This window comes from Tasmannia lanceolata, unplaced genomic scaffold (assembly GCF_043159265.1).
Source record: "Tasmannia lanceolata isolate RefF3 unplaced genomic scaffold, GAP_Taslan_0.1 ptg000015l, whole genome shotgun sequence".
Taxonomy (NCBI): Eukaryota; Viridiplantae; Streptophyta; class Magnoliopsida; order Canellales; family Winteraceae; genus Tasmannia; species Tasmannia lanceolata.
In genome coordinates this window covers 53,304,834-53,323,878 of record NW_027518692.1, presented here as the reverse complement: position 1 = coordinate 53,323,878, position 19,045 = coordinate 53,304,834, and the positions used below count along the sequence as shown (strand labels likewise).

At 38.0% G+C, this 19,045-nt stretch overlaps 1 protein-coding gene and 1 long non-coding RNA gene across 2 annotated transcripts; one reads left to right on the top strand and one right to left on the bottom strand.

Moving 5' to 3' along the window:
- Window positions 1–31: 31 nt before the first annotated feature.
- LOC143892387 (protein SIEVE ELEMENT OCCLUSION B-like) lies at window positions 32–4,701 on the bottom strand. The gene is made up of 7 exons (XM_077396978.1): window positions 4,421–4,701; window positions 3,628–3,729; window positions 2,963–3,411; window positions 2,544–2,653; window positions 2,258–2,397; window positions 1,121–1,606; window positions 32–851 (listed from the first exon to the last, which is right to left on the bottom strand). The coding sequence occupies exons 1-7, from the start codon at window positions 4,619–4,621 to the stop codon at window positions 237–239; spliced, it is 2,103 nt and encodes a 700-aa protein (XP_077253093.1). The 5' UTR covers window positions 4,622–4,701; the 3' UTR covers window positions 32–236.
- Window positions 4,702–6,346: 1,645 nt separating this feature from the next.
- On the top strand, window positions 6,347–17,344 carry LOC143846079 (uncharacterized). Its single transcript, XR_013234644.1, has 2 exons — window positions 6,347–6,780; window positions 16,947–17,344. It is a non-coding gene; the product is annotated as an uncharacterized LOC143846079 (long non-coding RNA).
- Window positions 17,345–19,045: the final 1,701 nt, after the last annotated feature.

Genomic DNA, 19,045 nt, shown 5'->3' with positions numbered 1-19,045 from the left:
TCCCTAATAATAATAATAATAATCAAAAGCATTTTACTTGCTAATATCAATACAACTTTATTATCACATTTCACTCTTAATGGAAAGTAAACAAACACGTAGACTATAAACTGTCCACATAAAATGATAGCTACTACAAAGCCCTTACAATCACTCCCTCATGTAGAATTTAACAGCAATAGATATCTTAAAATCACACCTAATTCTCTTACTTATTGCCACGCCCATGTCGAAATTTAGTCAGTGCAGCATCGGTAAAGGATGTACTTCTCCATAGGGCGTTTGCACTCAGCGCACACCACTTTCTCTTGAATCCTCCCTGTATCCCCTGGAAGGATAAGACGAGTGCAGTGCTCATGAGTCTGGTATGGGATAAGAGCATTTGTCAGTGCTGCGATGAATCCGTCTGTGTCGACACTGGCCTTCCATTTCTCAAACTGTGTCAAGCATTCGGTGATTTTCTTTCCATGAGCCTTTACCATCTCTGTTCCTCTACTTATCACAACCCAACCCTCATCACTACCATCAAAACTAAGCATCGACATAATCTCTTGCAGTATAGGATCATTCTCAATCGTCCTCCCTTGTTGCATTTTTGAGTGCCACATGCTCTCTAAGCGGACCCAGAAGAACCATATCATCACCGGGTCCTGCCAGTATCCACTCAATTTTTCTTCGGCGATGCTTGAGACGGCTTTCTTCACTCGTTCCTTGGGGTTACTCTTTCCTACATATACCATCTCTAAGGGGATTCGTGTTTCCTTTATGACATGCTTCATTGCAGATGTGAATTTCCTAATCCATTCGATGTCCTCCCCTCCATACAAGCAAATGAATTTACCTTCCCTTGCCTATAGAAAAGTAAAACTCGATTAGCTTATAGTAAAAAAAAATGTTTATATTTGTGGCAAAACATTAGGCAGTGCACATAGATTTGAATAAAGTAAAATTTTGGAACATTCTTTGAATAAATTAAAGTTTTGGAATGTCCTTTGTTCACGTAATGGAATAATAATCAATCTCAAGAAAGGGCCCAAGTCTTTATAATAATCTGAAAATATGTCTGTAATTCACTATAATACGAACAAGAAATACATGAAATAAGAGTTAAAAGTCATACCCATTGAAGCATCAAAGGATCAATTTCGTCAACCAAAAACTCCATCCTCCATGTCTCTTCCTTCCAAAGGGCTTCCTCCCTCAAGCCTGAGAAAGGGAAGGCTAGACCTCCCCATATCCACATCATGTGGAGCGCATTTTGGTTCACCACCCTCCCTTGGGGGTCCAACACTACTAGCAATGGCTTCTTATCGAAATGCCACACCTCTTTGATGTATCTTATCACAGCAGGTTCAAGCAAAGAAGGATGGTTTAGCGAGTACCATGGCATCGAAGAAAACAAACGATTGAAATTCTCTTGCTTTGCATCAGTCCACAGGATTGTTTTATCCACCACGGGGAGCCAGACCACTTCGTAGTGCCTCTCTGTCTTGCCATGGTGGGTATCATTGTAGAACTGTGTAAGAATGAATAGCTCCTCACGGGAGATATCAAGGTCCGAAATGAAGAGGATTACAATCTTCCTTCGCAGTACCTCCACGCTTACCTGCGATGGGTAATTAAGAAATGTGTGGTGATTATCTAAAAGGTATAAATATAAAAAAGATTTACATATGTACAATACCCTTAGATTAAAAAAAAAAGAATAAGAGCAAAAAAAAAGGAGTTGGAATGGCGGAACATCCTTAAAATATGGCGTTTAGTGACCAATTATGTATCTATACATACATACATATATTAGTGCCACCACTTTTTGATAATGGGATGACTCACTTTGTTTTATACTTCTCTGACATGGCAACTGAGTTTTTTGGGAATTGTAATAGCCTTTGACAGATGTTTAAAACAAAACAAGGCGAGTTCGTCCCATTATCAAAACATGATCACACACGGATATCAAAACATGATGACACACAGATAATGGTCTTCAAGCTGATGAAATAATGTCCATGAGAATGATAAAAAAAGGTTGATGAAATAATACCCATGTTTTGCTTGAAGTAAATATTGTCATATGAATACTGTTTATCCACTTGAGAATAACATTTTTTTGACCTAATTATCATTATTCAAGCACGTCAAGTATGTTTAGGCATCAGTTTTTTCTTATAAGCATCTTGTTCCTCTTTGATATGTCTTTTACATGAATTCTTGGTCAAATAAACGGAAAATTAAGCAGTCGAGGCTCAAAACAAACCCTTTTCTTGGTGCTACTATCAATGAGAGGCATATCATCCTTCGAATAAATCAACGCCCTGAGGATCTTCATGTTGTCGATATGGATCGTTTCGAAGAGGCGTATGAGCGTCTGGTAAGCTTCAATGTGTTTCTTCTCATCTGTATCTCAGCAGCATGACATGTTACCATTACACACACTAACTGCCGATTCTAATTAAATTTGGCACGATCTATATTGGATTAATGTTTAACTAATATCAAATTAATTGAAATCATGTTGTAACTTAGGAAGTCTTTCTACTGACCAATATGCTGATAGCAAATAGATAGTTGCTTCCTGAGGTGTCCATGTATGTTGCTAACCTTGTGGGCCAAGCTCGACAGTTCCCAAGCCTCTGTGGTCGATGACATGAACCTGAAATCAAAGAATTTCAGTCTGTTATACGAGTAATCTATGTAAATATATAGTTTGGGTCACATTATAAATAGCATGCCTAATTAGCCCTGCACAAGTAGCTAACACAATATTCATTGTAAACTCTACATGTATGTAAAGTAACGTTCCTATTGAGTCATCAGTCACTCGTTCGAGTTAACTCGGCATGACCAGCTTTCATTCTGAATATAAATAGGTTTTTGAGTTTTTCAACTGTCTTGATGTTAATGAAGAAGAAGAAGAAAACAAAGAAAGATGTGTAAGCAATTGGTTTGGTATTTTACTTACTCATGACCCAAGCCTATGAGACCAATGATCTGGGAAGAACAAGCCACGACGCTTCGAATAGTCCAGTAAACAGCTGTGGGGATATGAGCCATGGCCATGGACATGGGAGGTGCGTCAGGAGAAATGTATTCCTCTGGAAGCTCCTTGAACTCAATGATGCACTTAGTAACATCTAGCATTGCCTTGATGAGGCTGGTGAGGGCGTCAAAGCGCGGCTTCAAGGCGTCGGTGTGCTCTAAGATATCTGGCAATTGCTTAAGTTGTGCCACTGATTTGGCGAGGGGATTAACAGTGTAAAGTTGAGCTGTGAGCCAAAACTCCCCATAGCTCATAGAGAAAGCTGCCAATGTCAACACCACCTTTGCATCCCATGAATAGTTTGATAATGTGTTGAACAATGCCACTGTTGTGACATGTGCATCTCCGCCACCAGAGCACTTACACGTTACCTGGGAATTTTATGAAATAGTCATGAAAAAGAAATGAATTATAACCATTAAAGATCTAGAAAGTAGTTGTACAGACGCTTATGACCCACTTTTTCTCGCTTGTTTACGTTACGTAAGAGATATAATTCACTACAAGAAAACCCCCTTTTACCAACGGATTTATATACCATCTCCATAAATCAGATGTTAACATAAGTTATGGGTTTGCAGATTTACCTCGCACGCAATCTTATGGATAGTGTAAGCGAGAGCTTCAAGCATACCAACAAGTCCCACTTGTTGGGTCTTGTCATCCATGGCTTCATGCGCTTGTTGGCCCTGCATAAAACCTCAAATAATTAACATGAAATGATCAAGCATTTGTTGCCGGTGTTTAAAAAAGCGGATTTGACGCGGAACGCGGCCAAGAAAAATCCTTGTTGACTCGGCGCGGACGCGGCCAAGAACGCGGTTAACACGGTTGACAAGGTCATAACTCGGGAGAGTCAAAGGAGTTTATTGACTTTGTAAGGCAAAACGCGGAACGCGGATGTGGTAAAACGCGGAATGCGGCCGAGGTAAAAAGGAGTCGACTCGGGCGAGTTCCTTGCCGAGTCAAGGAGTTTTTAAACACTGTTTGTTGCAGCAGCAGCAGTAGCAGCAGTAATAGGCTAATAGCATCAATAGAAATATTAGCCGCAGAAGAAGAATAGGAAGCAGAACAAAAATAGAAAGAAGAAACAGTGGTAGAAACAATAGTAGAAATAGAACTTCTTTGGGTAATCAGATATAGATAAGGTACTTTTAATCTTGTAATCTTCTCTTATTTAATTTGTGGTACTTTTTCAATAATCTATTAAAGAAAATACTGCATACGCAAAATCTAGGCATACTAAGGATGAGTGTAAGTAGCTTCATCTGTGCAAATTTTGCTTTGTTTTTTCATAATCAATAAGAATGGCGACAAGGATGATGATGATTATAAATAAATATTCTACTAGAAGATGGATTTAAGGGAGTGCAGCCATACTATTACAATCGTCGGGGTGGCCCGCTGCAAAATGTCCTCCACGACACTGAGAAGGGGTCTGACATCAAATTCTCGGCCATCGGGCGCATGGGTTGTAAGGATTTGCTTCATCACCGCGCTGTCGTCCGAAGACGAAAACAGGTGGCGCTCGCCCCTGATCATTTGCATCTTTGCTGCGGGCTCGCTCCTCATCATTTGCATCTTCAGTGCAAAATAAGACAACACTAAGGGAACAAAATCTAGGGAGGAGAGTTGGGGATTGCTTGTGAGGTGAAGGCATGCATGCAAGTAAGTTTATATAGGAAAACAGAAGGAATAAAGCCAATGAATCCACTACCTTGCTTATCCCTTTTCTCTGAGGATACGATTATTGATAGTGTTGTCTCCCTCAAACGAGCTTTTATTACATTCTGAAATGAAAAGAAGATGGGAGTTTGATTTGATGAGTTTGCTAAATCATTAGCCAGGAATGATTCATGACTGATTACTTTTAGCTAAACCAAGGGAGAGATTTCTTTAGACTGGAAAGGAGAATAGCTTCCTTACTTCATCTATGAATTTGCCAAAATTATTAGAAACAAAGAAGAAAAGAAATAAATGGAGGGGATACTTCACATGGTGATTTAATAAAGAAGGGAATATAAAAAAAATGTACAACTTTATCTTTAAGAATGGATTTGCTAGAGATTTTTGCAGGTTTTGTCTTATTCAATTAATTTGTTCTGAGGTGGCTGCTCTCTCATGCAACAGCCAGCCACGAAATGCCTTTTGAGAAATTCCCTAGCAAATACCCTTTAAGAAAGAAGAAATAATGGGCTCCACAGTTCCCTTCTTTAGAAGTTTTGAAGTTTCTCTCTTTCTCAGAGAAAGTCTCCATTCCTGACCAACAAGTTGAAAGCAAAACACAGTACTGTGCAACTAAAGTAATAGAGGAATAATAGTCTTTAAGGAGGCCCACAGTATCCTTTTTTGGCTGGAACATCTTGTACAGATTTTGGAGCCAGTTAAATATTAGCCACCGATCTAAAATCTCAATTTTTAGTATGAACTTTTGCCCCCCTACCCAAGGTGTTGTTGTTTAAAGGGAAAGGTTGACGTCAATCATCCCAACCCACGTCTGCATGTCCTGGCTCCCCTTCTAAGTTCTAAATATGGGGTTTCCTCACATGCTCTATCTTATCCATATATGGTGTTTTCTATGCACCCTCTTATCTCTCTTTCAATAGGTAGAAACGTAGAATCTTCTCCCAAAATGCGTTTTCAATTTCTACACGGGCCACAGCCTACATAGGTTGTGCTTCAAAAATCGTTTCCATAGGATCAACCTATCTTAACCCTCTAACATTAAGATCGGAGGGTTAGGATCAACCTATGGAAATGATTTTTGAAGCACATCCTATTTAGGCTATGGCCCATCTAATGGACGGTTTGGATTTTCTTATGGGGTGGGCCATACAGTACTTTTAATAAAGCAAAAAAGGAAAACAAATTTGTAAAAGAGGATTCCATCTTAAATTTTTTTTGTAAAATACCGTTTACATCCTTCTGTCTTTACGGACGCTGTAAATTCCAAAATTTCAGGAGTCCGAAACCGGTACCGAAACTTAAATTTTAAACCATGGTTTTAGATGTCATGGTTTTAAATTTCGTCCAAATCCGAAATTTTGGTCTGAGACCGGTTTCATTTGAGACTGAAATGGTAATACCCCAAATGTAGTTTTTTCGGCCGAAATTTAGTTTATCCCGAAATTTCGTCCGAAATTTTAGCCTAAATTACCGAAATTCGGTCGAAATTATGTACGAGACGAGAAAAAATAGCCGTTAATGTGATTTCGTCGGATTTCGGCCGAAATTTCGGTTTCGGTGCATTTCGAAACCGAAATTTGAAACCCTTCTAACTCAAACTCGCTGTTCATCTCTTATCTTTTATCCAAGAGTCCATAACAAGAGTAAAAGTGTAAAACTACCAAAACACATCCATGGCCGCTGTCCTCCATAAACTCCTTAGAAAACCTTCTGCTCTGAGAATCATTCCTATCTTCAACATCCCTTCTAATCCTTCAACCCCGCTCATTTCTCCTGAAAACCAAGATTCTAAACTCAACCCAGATGAGAAAAACCCTACCATTCCTCTTCTGGGTTTTAGAAAGAGCACCCTCTTCTATCAGCCTCCCTTTCAGTTTTACCCTAGTTTCCCATATATGTTTGATTTGAACCCAATTTCTCCATGTGGGTTCCATCAATCTGAAGCTGATGAGGCCGCGACGATATGGGCGGATAGCGTGAAGAAGAAAAGGAAGAAGAAAATGAACAAGCACAAGTATAAGAAGCTACGAAAACGTCTTAGGCGGCAGACTTAGGTTTTGTTCTTTGCTGATTTTAAGTCTCCTTTTTTGTCCTTTTTAATCAGTTTATGGTGATAAGAATTGGATTTTGAATGACCAACTTTTGATTTGTGATGTTTGTGGGGATTTTAACTAAAAATTTATTTTGTGATTTTTTTGAATGATAATTTTATTTTGTGATTGTTCAGTTATCAAATGGATATTGAAAGAATAATTATAAAAAGACAGTCCTTAATTAGGTCAACCATGATTTATCCAGTTGTGCTGGATATGTTTGTCTGAACTGTATGATTAGATTAATCACAGAAACGGTAGTTGGAATTTGCTAGCTTTTGTATGCATGTACTTTCATGTTTTTTTTTTGGTTTGAATGGTGAAAGAGATGAATTACTTTCATGTTTTTATAGAATCACATACACATGTTTGTAATTACATGTGCATACAAACATGGGTGTATGTGTGGTGGTACTGAATCTACTGATTGTGGCATATAATTATGCATTCATTTATAACTAGCGTATATACAGCTGCCTAGAGATTTCTTACATGCTTTGATTATTCAGATCATCCAGATGGGATCTTTAGTTTTTAATAGGGAGCTTTTGATCTTTTTTTATAAGTTAAAAAATATCCATGTAGATTCAGAAAAGCTTTGGCATTCTTTGTAACTCTGTATGACTCTAGCTGCTCTAGCTTGGATGGTTTGGTTTCAATGCCTGGTATAAGTAACTTTGGCTTGATTTGGATTATTGAGGGGCAAATTGTCATGATAGTGGATTACCTCTTTATGAAGTGAAAGAATTGATCATTTCCTAGTAGGGATTTTGTTTTGTTAGATGGGTCAGTTATTTGATGCACGGATGAGGAGAAGATGGATTTGTTCTTTCTTGTTTCAGTTCATTTTCTTTTGTAGACGTTGTAAAACCTGTTATCTTTCGCCTCATCATCAACATTGTATATTTTGTGTTCTTCAAAGGGGTTGGTGCTAACTAATTGGGTAATGAACGACAAACCTCTGCCTTGCTAATCTTGGTCATCTGAATACTTGGAAAAAGAGAGGATTTGTGCCTGATATTGAAAGCACACTATCTTGCCTTCATTCTTAGAATTTCCAGTTGCCACTCCCTTTCCGTTGTTTTCTCTTTGTTGGAATTGGGAGGTGTGATCTGGTCTGGAAACACTAGAAGTGGAGTGAAAAGGTTTTCTATTATTGGTCAAATTCCAGGGCCAGTTGGAATGGTTGCTCAATGGATACTAGAACATGAGGGGCCATTTCTCTTCGAATTTCTAATCTTAATCCAGACTTGAACCTTGTAAAAGTCACCATGGGATCCTCCTCAATGTCATATCAGACCATCAATTCATCAAAAAAATTTATGTGATCGGCCACGGACATGCTACCTTGCCGAAGATTTAGTAGCTGCTCTAAAAGGCTTTCCCTGTAGATTGTGGGAAGGTATTTCTCCCTTAGCTTTTATTTCATGTGATCCCACTGAACTGTAAGAGGTTGTCCCATTTTTAGCATTTTTTGCTCCAAATTGATCAAAAATAATTTGGCATGACTCGTAAGTTTCATTTTTGCAAACTTAACCCGTCAGTATTCCGACATCTCATACTGATCAAAGTAGTAATCTATGTCTGTCATCCAATCAAGGAAAATTTTAGGGTCATGTCGACCATTGAAAGAATGTGCTTCAACTTTAACCTTCTTCATGACTTCATGATGTCTCCAGCCTATCTCGCCGATGCGGGTTGCACACAGGTTCATGGTCATCCCAGTACTCTTCCTCAAGAATGGGTGGGTGTGGAATTCTATGAGGCCGGGGATGCCTAAGAGGCCTAAAAGGGCTCTTGATATTCAATATGGACGGTGTGGGGGTCATTGAACCCCATTTCTTTGAGCCAAATTTCTCCTGCCATTCATTTGTTTAGTAATATCCCTAATACTAGCATCTTTATGCTCACTAGAATTTGTCTTATTCTGTAGAGCATTCAGACACGCTTCTCGATGATTTTGGTGATTGTTATTCTTAGCTAGTTGCTCAATGATGGATCTAAGATAAGCTTCAGGGTCAGCCCACCAGTCTGGGTTCGGCGGTGCAGAAGGAGAAGCCATGTGTTAATTTGTTCCACTATGAATGAGCATACAATGAGAAGCCAGATGCTCGATCCGTGCCATGCCTAGAGGCTACCATTCCTACCAAAAGAAAAAAGAGAGAAACTGTGCTGTCTAAACTCTATTCAGTGATATATAAGGTCAAATGACCACAATACTTGAATAAAATTCTACCTTTTTTAACACCTCCTCAAGATGACGTGTTCTATGGAGCATTTTGGTGAAGACATCAACAATTTGTTATTTACTTGCAGTGTAGCTTGGATAAACTTCACCATCTTCAACCTTTTCATAGATGTATTGAGAATCTATCTTACTATTCTATGGATTTCGAGATAGTTTGATGGCACTCCGATTGTTACAATAAAGATGTGAACCTGATCTCAAGTGTAGCCCCTTAAGGAGATGTCTCAACGGGATGGAAGCCAAATACTCTGCCTCCTCACTCAATGTAAATACAATCTTTTGCTTTTTGCCGCTCTATGATATTATACAATCATAAGTTGAGCATGATACCCGGACCCTGACTTGTGTGCGTCTCGATATGCTGCCAATTTGAATATGAATATCCATACTCTCTTATGTGCTATAGAGTAAGCATGTTCCAATGTGCCCCTGATTTATCTATGAATTCTCTTGGCTGCCTTAAGATATTCCTATTTCAGATCATATAGGTACTAATAAACCTGATTCACTGTATAGGTTATGTTATGTGAGGTACTGAAGTGCCCATACCATACTTCATTATGTACAAGGATCTTTGGTCTTCTCTCTTTTTCCATTGACCTTGTTCTATATTGCAAACGTGCTAATATGTTTCGAAGTGCCCATACCATTCTTCAAAATGTACGAGGATCTTTGATCTTCTCCTTTTCCATTGACCATATTCTATATTCAGATGTGCTAATAGGGTTTAGAAATAATTGGTTTGAATCTTTTAAGAAGATCCGTCGTGTATTTCTTTTGAGTTAGATACATTCCTTCGTATGATCTTTCTACCTGTACTCCAAGAGAATACCGAAACTCTTCTTGGTCCTTGTCAAAGGTAAGGTTCTAAGGGCGTGGTGTGGATGGTTAGCCCTGGCTCTGTATGGGTTGGGTTCATGGTGCAATTTCTGACTCGCCTGTTCCAAGTTGGGTAGTTGAGTGAGTCATGTGACTCGGGCGACGGCTCGAGCCATGTGTCACTTAGAGTGGGGGGTAATTTTTCAAAAATAAAAGGTAAGGTTCTAAATTTTGGTTTCGATTGCCATGAAAATAAATTATTTTTGGTTTTGGCAGGAAATTTCAGTGGAAATCCTGTAAAATCAATGGAAACGTATGGAAAGTGGAAACATATGCAAATGATAGAATTTTAAGATAAAACTTGAGAAAATGATAGAATAAGCATAAATACACACTTAGAAACCATTACAAAAGCAAAACAACCATCCATAATAGTTTCTCAACATAAAAAACCTAGTGGCATTTGCTGTCGCTTAGGTCTGTTAATTTAGTACATACCTCATTGTACATGTTATTCACATAAATTCTGATTTAGTATACAACTACTAATATACTTACAATTTTGCTTCTGTTATGGATTATAGTCTCAGTATATATTTCGGTGGGGAGGAAAATAGGAATACATCAGTAGTTTCTGGTCGATTTTGGTAGAAATCTAAAACCATGGTCAAAGGTACCTTTCATATTGTTTTTGAGACCCAGAATCTCTGTTGTCACTCCCTGTGATAATAATGTCGTCCTCATACACTACTATCATAAGATTCATAACCATTCGAGAGTGAGAATACTTAATGAACAAAGTTCTCAAGCTTAATTTTTCTGTTCCACTGCACTCTACTCAAGTGTGTGATGTAATTTGTCGAATCATACCCGGTAGCCTATATCAATCTAGATCACCTTATTTAGGTTGCAGGAAAAGTGATCCTGCTTGTACTCTCAAATCCTTTTGATTACTCTGTATACACTTCCTCTTTCAGTGATCTATGAGGAAAAACATTATCCGTGTCTATTTGGCTAAGTGTCCAACCAAATGTATTGGCTAGAGTAAGGACTGTTCTTTTCTTTCTTTCTTTTTCCTAGTCTTGACTATTGGACGAAATGTCTTATTGTAGTCGATTCCCTGTCCTCATAGACACTAGTCAAACGTTGTATTTTTCTATGGTGGCATCAACTTTTGAGCTTGTACACCCACTTGTAGCCTATGAAATTCTTCCTTGTAGGCATGAAAACTACGTCGCAGGTCTCGTTGTGGTAGAATGTCCCCATTTCTTATATAGCTGCTATCTACTTGTCAGTAGGAGTTGCCTCACTGATTGTCATTGGCTCATCCGCTCGCGTAATAAATTTAGTAATAAATTGTTAGAGCTTGTTGACTCTACTTGTTCCCCTGATGAACATAATGCTTCTCTTATAGAGCTAGAGTGATTGACAATCAAAAGACCAGAGACTGAAGTAGGATCTCACACAAATGGCATGTCACGAGATATCGCCCCCATCTCACGTTTGATGTTCAATGGGTCAAAAAACAGGGGCCAAGGATTTACATGTCGGTATCGGCCACCACAGAAACCGAAACATTTCAATTTCAGTGAAATTTTTTGCTGAAATCATGTAAAGCCTTGGTGAAATTCTGTTTTTTTTTTTTTATTTATTTCCACCAAAATGTATAAAATTTCAGTGGAAATTTATGTAATTTCGGTGGAAATCTTTAATATTTCGGTGGAAATTTTGTAAAGAAGGGTGAAAAACGAAATTTCAATTCGGCAAAATCCTGTATTTTTTTATTCAATGTACTTTCAGTTTCGATCCAAACCAACACTGAAATATTTCGACCTAAATTTCGGATTTGGGCGAAATTTAAAACGATGATTGGGACTGATCGAAGCTAAGATGACATGAGATTAGGATTTTGCAAGACGATAGCAACACCCGTAGCTCTTGTGGTTATTACTACATCCCACAAACATTCAAGTAATTGTCCTGGGGAGATTTTCTTCCTAGTGGAAGGCATATGCACATAATAATTTCACCCCCATGATCTAAGAAATAAAAGTTTGGATCTGTTCTGGTGATTACCTGAGTAAGGGGATCTTGGCCGAGAGTGGTGAACAGAAGGATGTTAATGACATGGACTAGTGTGTGGAAGGCCTCAATGTAGAGATGCTTTGTTGCCTTAGAGTGAAATAAGATAGATAATTGGGCTCTGGAACTGTGCTAATGTTTTGGTTTTGCTACATTATTTTGTAATGGTGTATGTGGGAAGGAAAATTGCTGCGGAGGATGCCATGCAATAGCCTGAATGCTCAATAACATGACTATGGAAGTAAGAGAAATCATAAATACATCTGAGTTGTTACAAAGAAGGTAAATCCAAGTGACACAAATAATCATCAACCAGGATAGCATAATAGTGACAACCAAATCTATGAGAAATTGGTTCTGGTTGTCAAACATCCTGATGAACAAGCTCAAGAGAAAAATACAGAGAGTGGGACACAATTGTAATACTAGAGACTAGACGAGATGAATGGTTGAAACACTAGAAAAATTAACACTCTAGCTTTTATGTGGCCCAAACAATGATGCCACATCAGCATCGATAGTGAAGAGGCAGATGCGGAGAGTGCTTCAACACTGAGAGAAGGATGTGAAGGCAAAAAATAAAAGCTCCTGCGAGCAATACCTCTAGCAAGATGTTTCCTCACTTGCATATAAAGCTAGAATAACAACCAAATTGAGATTTAATTGGTGAATCGAATATATGTTTCTTTCTAAAATTCAGTCCTGACGAATATCACAAACTATTGCCCCATTAGCTTGGTAACCAGCACTTATAAAATTCCGAATAGAATAATTCGATCACCGTCAAAGGGGATGAAATTTGCTTCGATCCCGTTGAAGTCGAGTTTCTTTGAGCGAAACTCGAAAATACTCTTGTAGGAGCTAATCTTAGCAACCCAAAAGTTCTCAAGTAACTCAAAGCCTAAAGGCCAATTTTCATTCAGTAATTTGAAGACGTCCAATATAATTTTTGGATAATAATTATTTGAAAGAAAAAGAAACCTTAAAAGCTTAATGTGACTAAAACAGGCCAAGAATAGAAATTATGTAATACAAATGTACCATATCCATAAATTGCCTATAACTTCCTAGTTCGAGTCCAAATCGTGTGATCTTAGGCTCGTTAATTAGGTAATCAAAACAACTACTCAATGATACCAAAATCATGTTGAATGAAGGGATTTGATGCCTAAAAAATCAGGCTACAAATAATATGACGAAAATAGAACTTGAATAACGCTTCGTATTGAGTGAGAAACTAGGAAAATAGGAATACATCAGTAGTTTCTGGTCGATTTTGGTAGAAATCTAAAACCATGGTCAAAGGTACCTTTCATATTGTTTTTGAGACCCAGAATCTCTGTTGTCACTCCCTGTGATAATAATGTCGTCCTCATACACTACTATCATAAGATTCATAACCATTCTAGAGTGAAAGTACTTTAATGAACAAAGTTCTCAAGCTTAATTTTTCTGTTCCACTGCACTCTACTCAAGTGCGTGATGTAATTTGTCGAATCATACCCGGTAGCCTATATCAATCTAGATCACCTTATTTAGGTTGCAGGAAAAGTGATCCTGCTTGTACTCTCAAATCCTTTTGATTACTCTGTATACACTTCCTCTTTCAGTGATCTATGAGGAAAAACATTATCAGTGTCTATCTGGCTAAGTGTCCAACCAAATGTATTGGCTAGAGTAAGGACTGTTCTTTTTTTCTATTTTTTGACTATTGGACTAAATGTCTTATTGTAGTCGATTCCCTGTCCTCATAGACACTAGTCAAACGTTGTATTTTTCTATGGTGGCGTCAACTTTTGAGCTTGTACACCCACTTGTAGCCTATGAAATTCTTCCTTGTAGGCATGAAAACTACGTCGCAGGTCTCGTTGTGGTAGAATGCCCCCATTTCTTATATAGCTGCTATCTACTTGTCAGTAGGAGTTGCCTCACTGATTGTCATTGGCTCATCCGCTGGCGTAATAAATTTAGTAATAAATTGTTAGAGCTTGCTGATTCTACTTGTTCCCCTGATGAACATAATGCTTCTCTTATAGAGCTAGAGTGATTGACAATCAAAAGACCAGAGACTGAAGTAGGATCTCACACAAATGGCATGTCACGAGATATCGCCCCCATCTCACGTTTGATGTTCAATGGGTCAAAAAACAGGGGCCAAGGATTTACACGTCGGTATCGGCCACCACAGAAACCGAAATATTTCAATTTCAGTGAAAATTTTTGCTGAAATCATGTAAAGCCTTGGTAAAATTCTGTTTTTTTTTTTTTTTGATTTCCACCAAAATGTATAAAATTTCAGTGGAAATTTATGTAATTTCAATGGAAATTTGTAAAGGGTGAAAAACGAAATTTCAATTCGGCAAAATTTCGGAATTTCGGCAAAATCCTGTATTTTTTTATTCAATGTACTTTCAGTTTCGATCCAAACCAACACCGAAATATTTCGACCTAAATTTCGGATTTGGGCGAAATTTAAAACGATGATCGGGCCTGATCGAAGCTAAGATGACATGAGATTAGGATTTTGCAAGACGATAGCAACACCCGTAGCTCTTGTGGTTATCACTACATCCCACAAACATTCAAGTAATTGTCCTGGGGAGATTTTCTTCCTAGTGGAAGGCATATGCACATAATAATTGCACCCCTGTGATCTAAGAAATAAAAGTTTGGATCTGTTCTGGTGATTACCTGAGTAAGGGGATCTTGGCCGAGAGTGGCCGATAGCAACACCCGTAGCTCTTGTGGTTATCACTACATCCCACAAACATTCAAGTAATTGTCCTGGGGAGATTTTCTTCCTAGTGGAAGGCATATGCACATAATAATTGCACCCCAATGATCTAAGAAATAAAAGTTTGGATCTGTTCTGGTGATTACCTGAGTAAGGGGATCTTGGCCGAGAGTGGTGAACAGAAGGATGTTAATGACATGGACTAGTGTGTCTTAGAGTGAAATAAGATAGATAATTGGGCTCTGGAAATGTGCTAATGTTTTGGTTTTGCTACATTATTTTGTAATGGTGTATGTGGGAAGGAAAATTGCTGCGGAGGATGCCATGCAATAGCCTGAATGCTCACTAACATGACTATGGAAGTAAGAGAAATCATAAATACATCTGAGTTGTTACAAAGAAGGTAAATCCATGTGACACAAATAATCATCAACCAGGATAGCATAATAGTGACAACCAAATCTATGAAAAATTGGTTCTGGATGTCAAACATCCTAATGAACAAGCTCAAGAGAAAAATACAGAGAGTGGGACACAATTGTAATACTAGAGACTAGACGAGATGAATGGTTGAAACACTAGAAAAAGTAACACTCTAGCTTTTATGTGGCCCAAACAATGATGCCACACCAGCATCGATAGTGAAGTGGCAGATGCGGAGAGTGCTTCAACACTGAGAGAAGGATGTGAAGGGAAAAAATAAAAGCTCCTGCGAGCAAATACCTCTAGCAAGATGTTTCCTCACTTGCATATAAAGCTAGAATAACAACCAAATTGAGATTTAATTGGTGAATCGAATATATGTTTCTTTCTAAAATTCAGTCCTGACGAATGAATATCACAAACTATTGCCCCATTAGCTTGGTAACCAACACTTATAAAATTCCGAATAGAATAATTCGATCACCGTCAAAGGGGATGAAATTTGCTTCGATCCTGTTGAAGTCGAGTTTCTCTGAGCGAAACTTGAAAATACTCTTGTAGGAGCTAATCCTAGCAACCCAAAAGTTCTCAAGGAACTCAAAGCCTAAAGGCCAATTTTCATTCAGTAATTTGAAGACGTCCAATATAATTTTTGGATAATAATTACTTGAAAGAAAAAGAAACCTTAAAAGCTTAATGTGACTAAAACAAGCCAAAAATAAAAATTATGTAATACAAATGTACCATATCCATAAATTGCCTATAACTTCGGCTCGTTAATTAGGTAATCGAAAAAACTTCTCAATGATACCAAAATCATGTTGAATGAAGGGATTTGATGCCTAAAAAATCAGGCTACAAATAATATGACGAAAATAGAACTTGAATAACGCTTCGTATTGAGTGAGAAACTGTGGTTTTTGCGTGCATCATAAGGATCAACCCATTCCCACGCAATCGAATCAACTCATTACCATGCGTTTGGTGATTTTCTCAATATTGTTGGCCATCACAAATCTTGCCTAATACCCTTTGGCCCATATCAATCGCTTGATTCTAGACCTTGGAACAAACATGAGATACAACTATACAAGTCATTCTTTAAGACATTTTTAAGCTGTTGATTCTTGCGTGACTCTTATCTTGTGAATGAAATGACTATTCAACGCTGGACCCTGGGTCGTCCCGTGTGGGCCTATCAGATCAACGGTCCTGATCACCAAGCACATATGCCATGTGTGCACTGTATCATGGTAAATTTTCATTCATCTAGACAAGATCATCTTGTTACTCTGTACCTCTATCCAATCATTTTTTTTCTAATTTGTGGACTTGATACCAATCTTCGATTGGCCTTGCAAACGGTGGAGGGCTACCTCCACTTTTTACAGACTCAACTTGACAACTTGGAGACCCAAATCCTCTCTTTTCTTCCTTATAAATACAATATCCTCTACACTCCAATGGAACCAGACCTGCACCACGTTTCTATTAATGCCATATTATATTATATGTGCATCCTTGATATTTTCTTTAGCTACTGATATTGGCACTGCCAAAGTTTTAATAATCACAAAAGCTCAACTTGTTTTTTCTGTTTTAATTAGCTTTTGAGAGTTTTTTTTTTTTTTTAGAATTTTGAGAGCTGTTTAAATAATAGAAGAAATAGAAGTTTTTTTCTGTTTTAATTTGGGTTTTGGGAGATTTTATTTAAATTATAGAAGAGAATAGAAGTTTGTGCAATTACTAAAACATGGTAGTGCCAATATCTGTAACCTATTATTATTATTATATTGTATTTTGTTGTATGTTTCCCTGTAGAAATGTGTTGAGAAGAAAGGAAAATGGTGGCAATTTTGCTATGGTGGAGTAACAAACTATCATTGTCTTCTTCGGCTTTTCTTCCATCGTTTTCTCCACCAGATGATATGAAATGAACCTGGTCTTCTGGCAAACGCGTTGCAACTTGCCTACTCGAGCAAAAGAAGGAAACTTTATAGCTGTACACACTTTTATAACTCCAAAAATGGGAAGTATTTATCGCGAGATTCTCGAGTTCGTAACAAAATTCCCGAGATATTTATTTGTTCTTTGGTAGTTGACGAATGATGATTGTTATGTTGTATACATAAAATAAAGATTAATGGAGATAATTTGTATACTAAGTTCCGGATAATTTGACTAAAGTTTTAATATATATATAAAGAAGATATTATGTAGTTTAGCTTAGTCTGATAAACAAGACGACATCTCTCCCTGAGGAGACGATGGTGGTCGACCAATAGGGCAGAATTTCTTGTTTGTACGTATGTATGGGTCAAATATTCGGCTGTTGCATGTAGGGGTGTAAACGAGCCGAGCTCGGCTCGGCTCGGCTCGTTAAGCTCAAAAGCTCGGCTCGGGCTCGGTCAAGCTCGGCCAAGCTCGCGAGCCTTACCGAGCTCGGGTTATATTAAGTTCACACCCCTAATCTTCCTTGGACAGCCCTATCTAGTGTAATTTGACTACTTTTTTTACACTATGGGGGGTGGTCCAAGTAACAAATGGGGTTCCAAAAATGAAGTGACATATTTTGCCTCCCCCTTTCACTCCCTAGACAACCCTTTTAGTGTATATATTAATATATAATATATATATTTAAATATATTAAATTCTTAACGAGCTTTAACGAGCCGAGCCGAGCCCGGCCTAAATCGGGCTCGGCTCGTTAAGCTTAACGAGCCTGGCAAGCTGGCTCGGCTCGTTAAGGATTCAAGCCGAACTCGAGCGAGCTTCCGAGCCCGAGCCAAAATTGACACCCTTAGTTGCATGTATATATTTTGTATTGGTCCTAGGGATGCTTGCACTTAAACCTTTTTTTATCTTAATAAAGTAGACAAGGATAAGAAATCTTGTTTAAAAAAGTAGACAAGGATAAGAAATCTTGTTTGAAGTGAAACCCAATCCTCTCTCTCTCTCTCTCTAACTTCATCCATTGATCTCACGTAACCTCTTCTCCAATTAATTAATTGGATGTATACTTTGAGCCTCATATGGCTCATGGTGTCCTAACATTATTAGGATTTGTTGGGGTAAAGATCCAACCTCCAATAACAGTGTGACACGTGGAGATTAAGTGTTAGGAGAGGTCTGAGCAACTGAAAATGGCAACCAAGGTGAAGACAACCTGGCTGGCAGTAAAGCATAAACATAGAAACCGACTTCTTAGTGAAGTCAGCCAATTAGAAAGACTCAGGTTAGTCAATACATTCCCTCTGATGTGTCACCCATGTCTCTTCCCTATGAAATCCATGCAATATTCCACAAAAAAGTTGGAATTTTGCATGGATTTCTTGGCAATGATGCTTTTTATCTCTAGGTCTCTATTTTCTCTCCTCTCTATATTGGTATGGACACTCCATTTCACTTCTCTACGAGCTCGACAAACTGACTGTACTGCCGCTATTCTACAGCGTAGGTTCCAGGTAAATCCAATGATCTTCTCTAACCTGTTGACTACATTCACCCCTAATCTACGAGGTAAATACTTGCAGCCAAATAGAATAAAATTTTGATTAGATTTGTGGGTTGTTAGATTGAAAAGATCAATCTAACATGGTCCTAATTAGATTTTAATAGATTCTCTCAATAGCCCTTTATAAAGCTATTAAAAAAGTATGAAGTGCGATCATCACATGGGATGCCGACATCATTTTACGTGGAAATAGTTCTCTCCCCTTAACAATTTAAATTTTTCAAGGGAAATGATATCAGTACAGCTATGTTTTAATAATTGCACTAACTCAACTTCTCTTTTTCTTTTTTTTCCTATTGGGCTTGGGAGAGCTTTTTGGGAACTGCATTCATCTTTGAAAAGTCTTTAGAAACTCTTACCAAAATGCCCACACAAGCCAATTAGAAATGAAAAAGACAACCTAAGT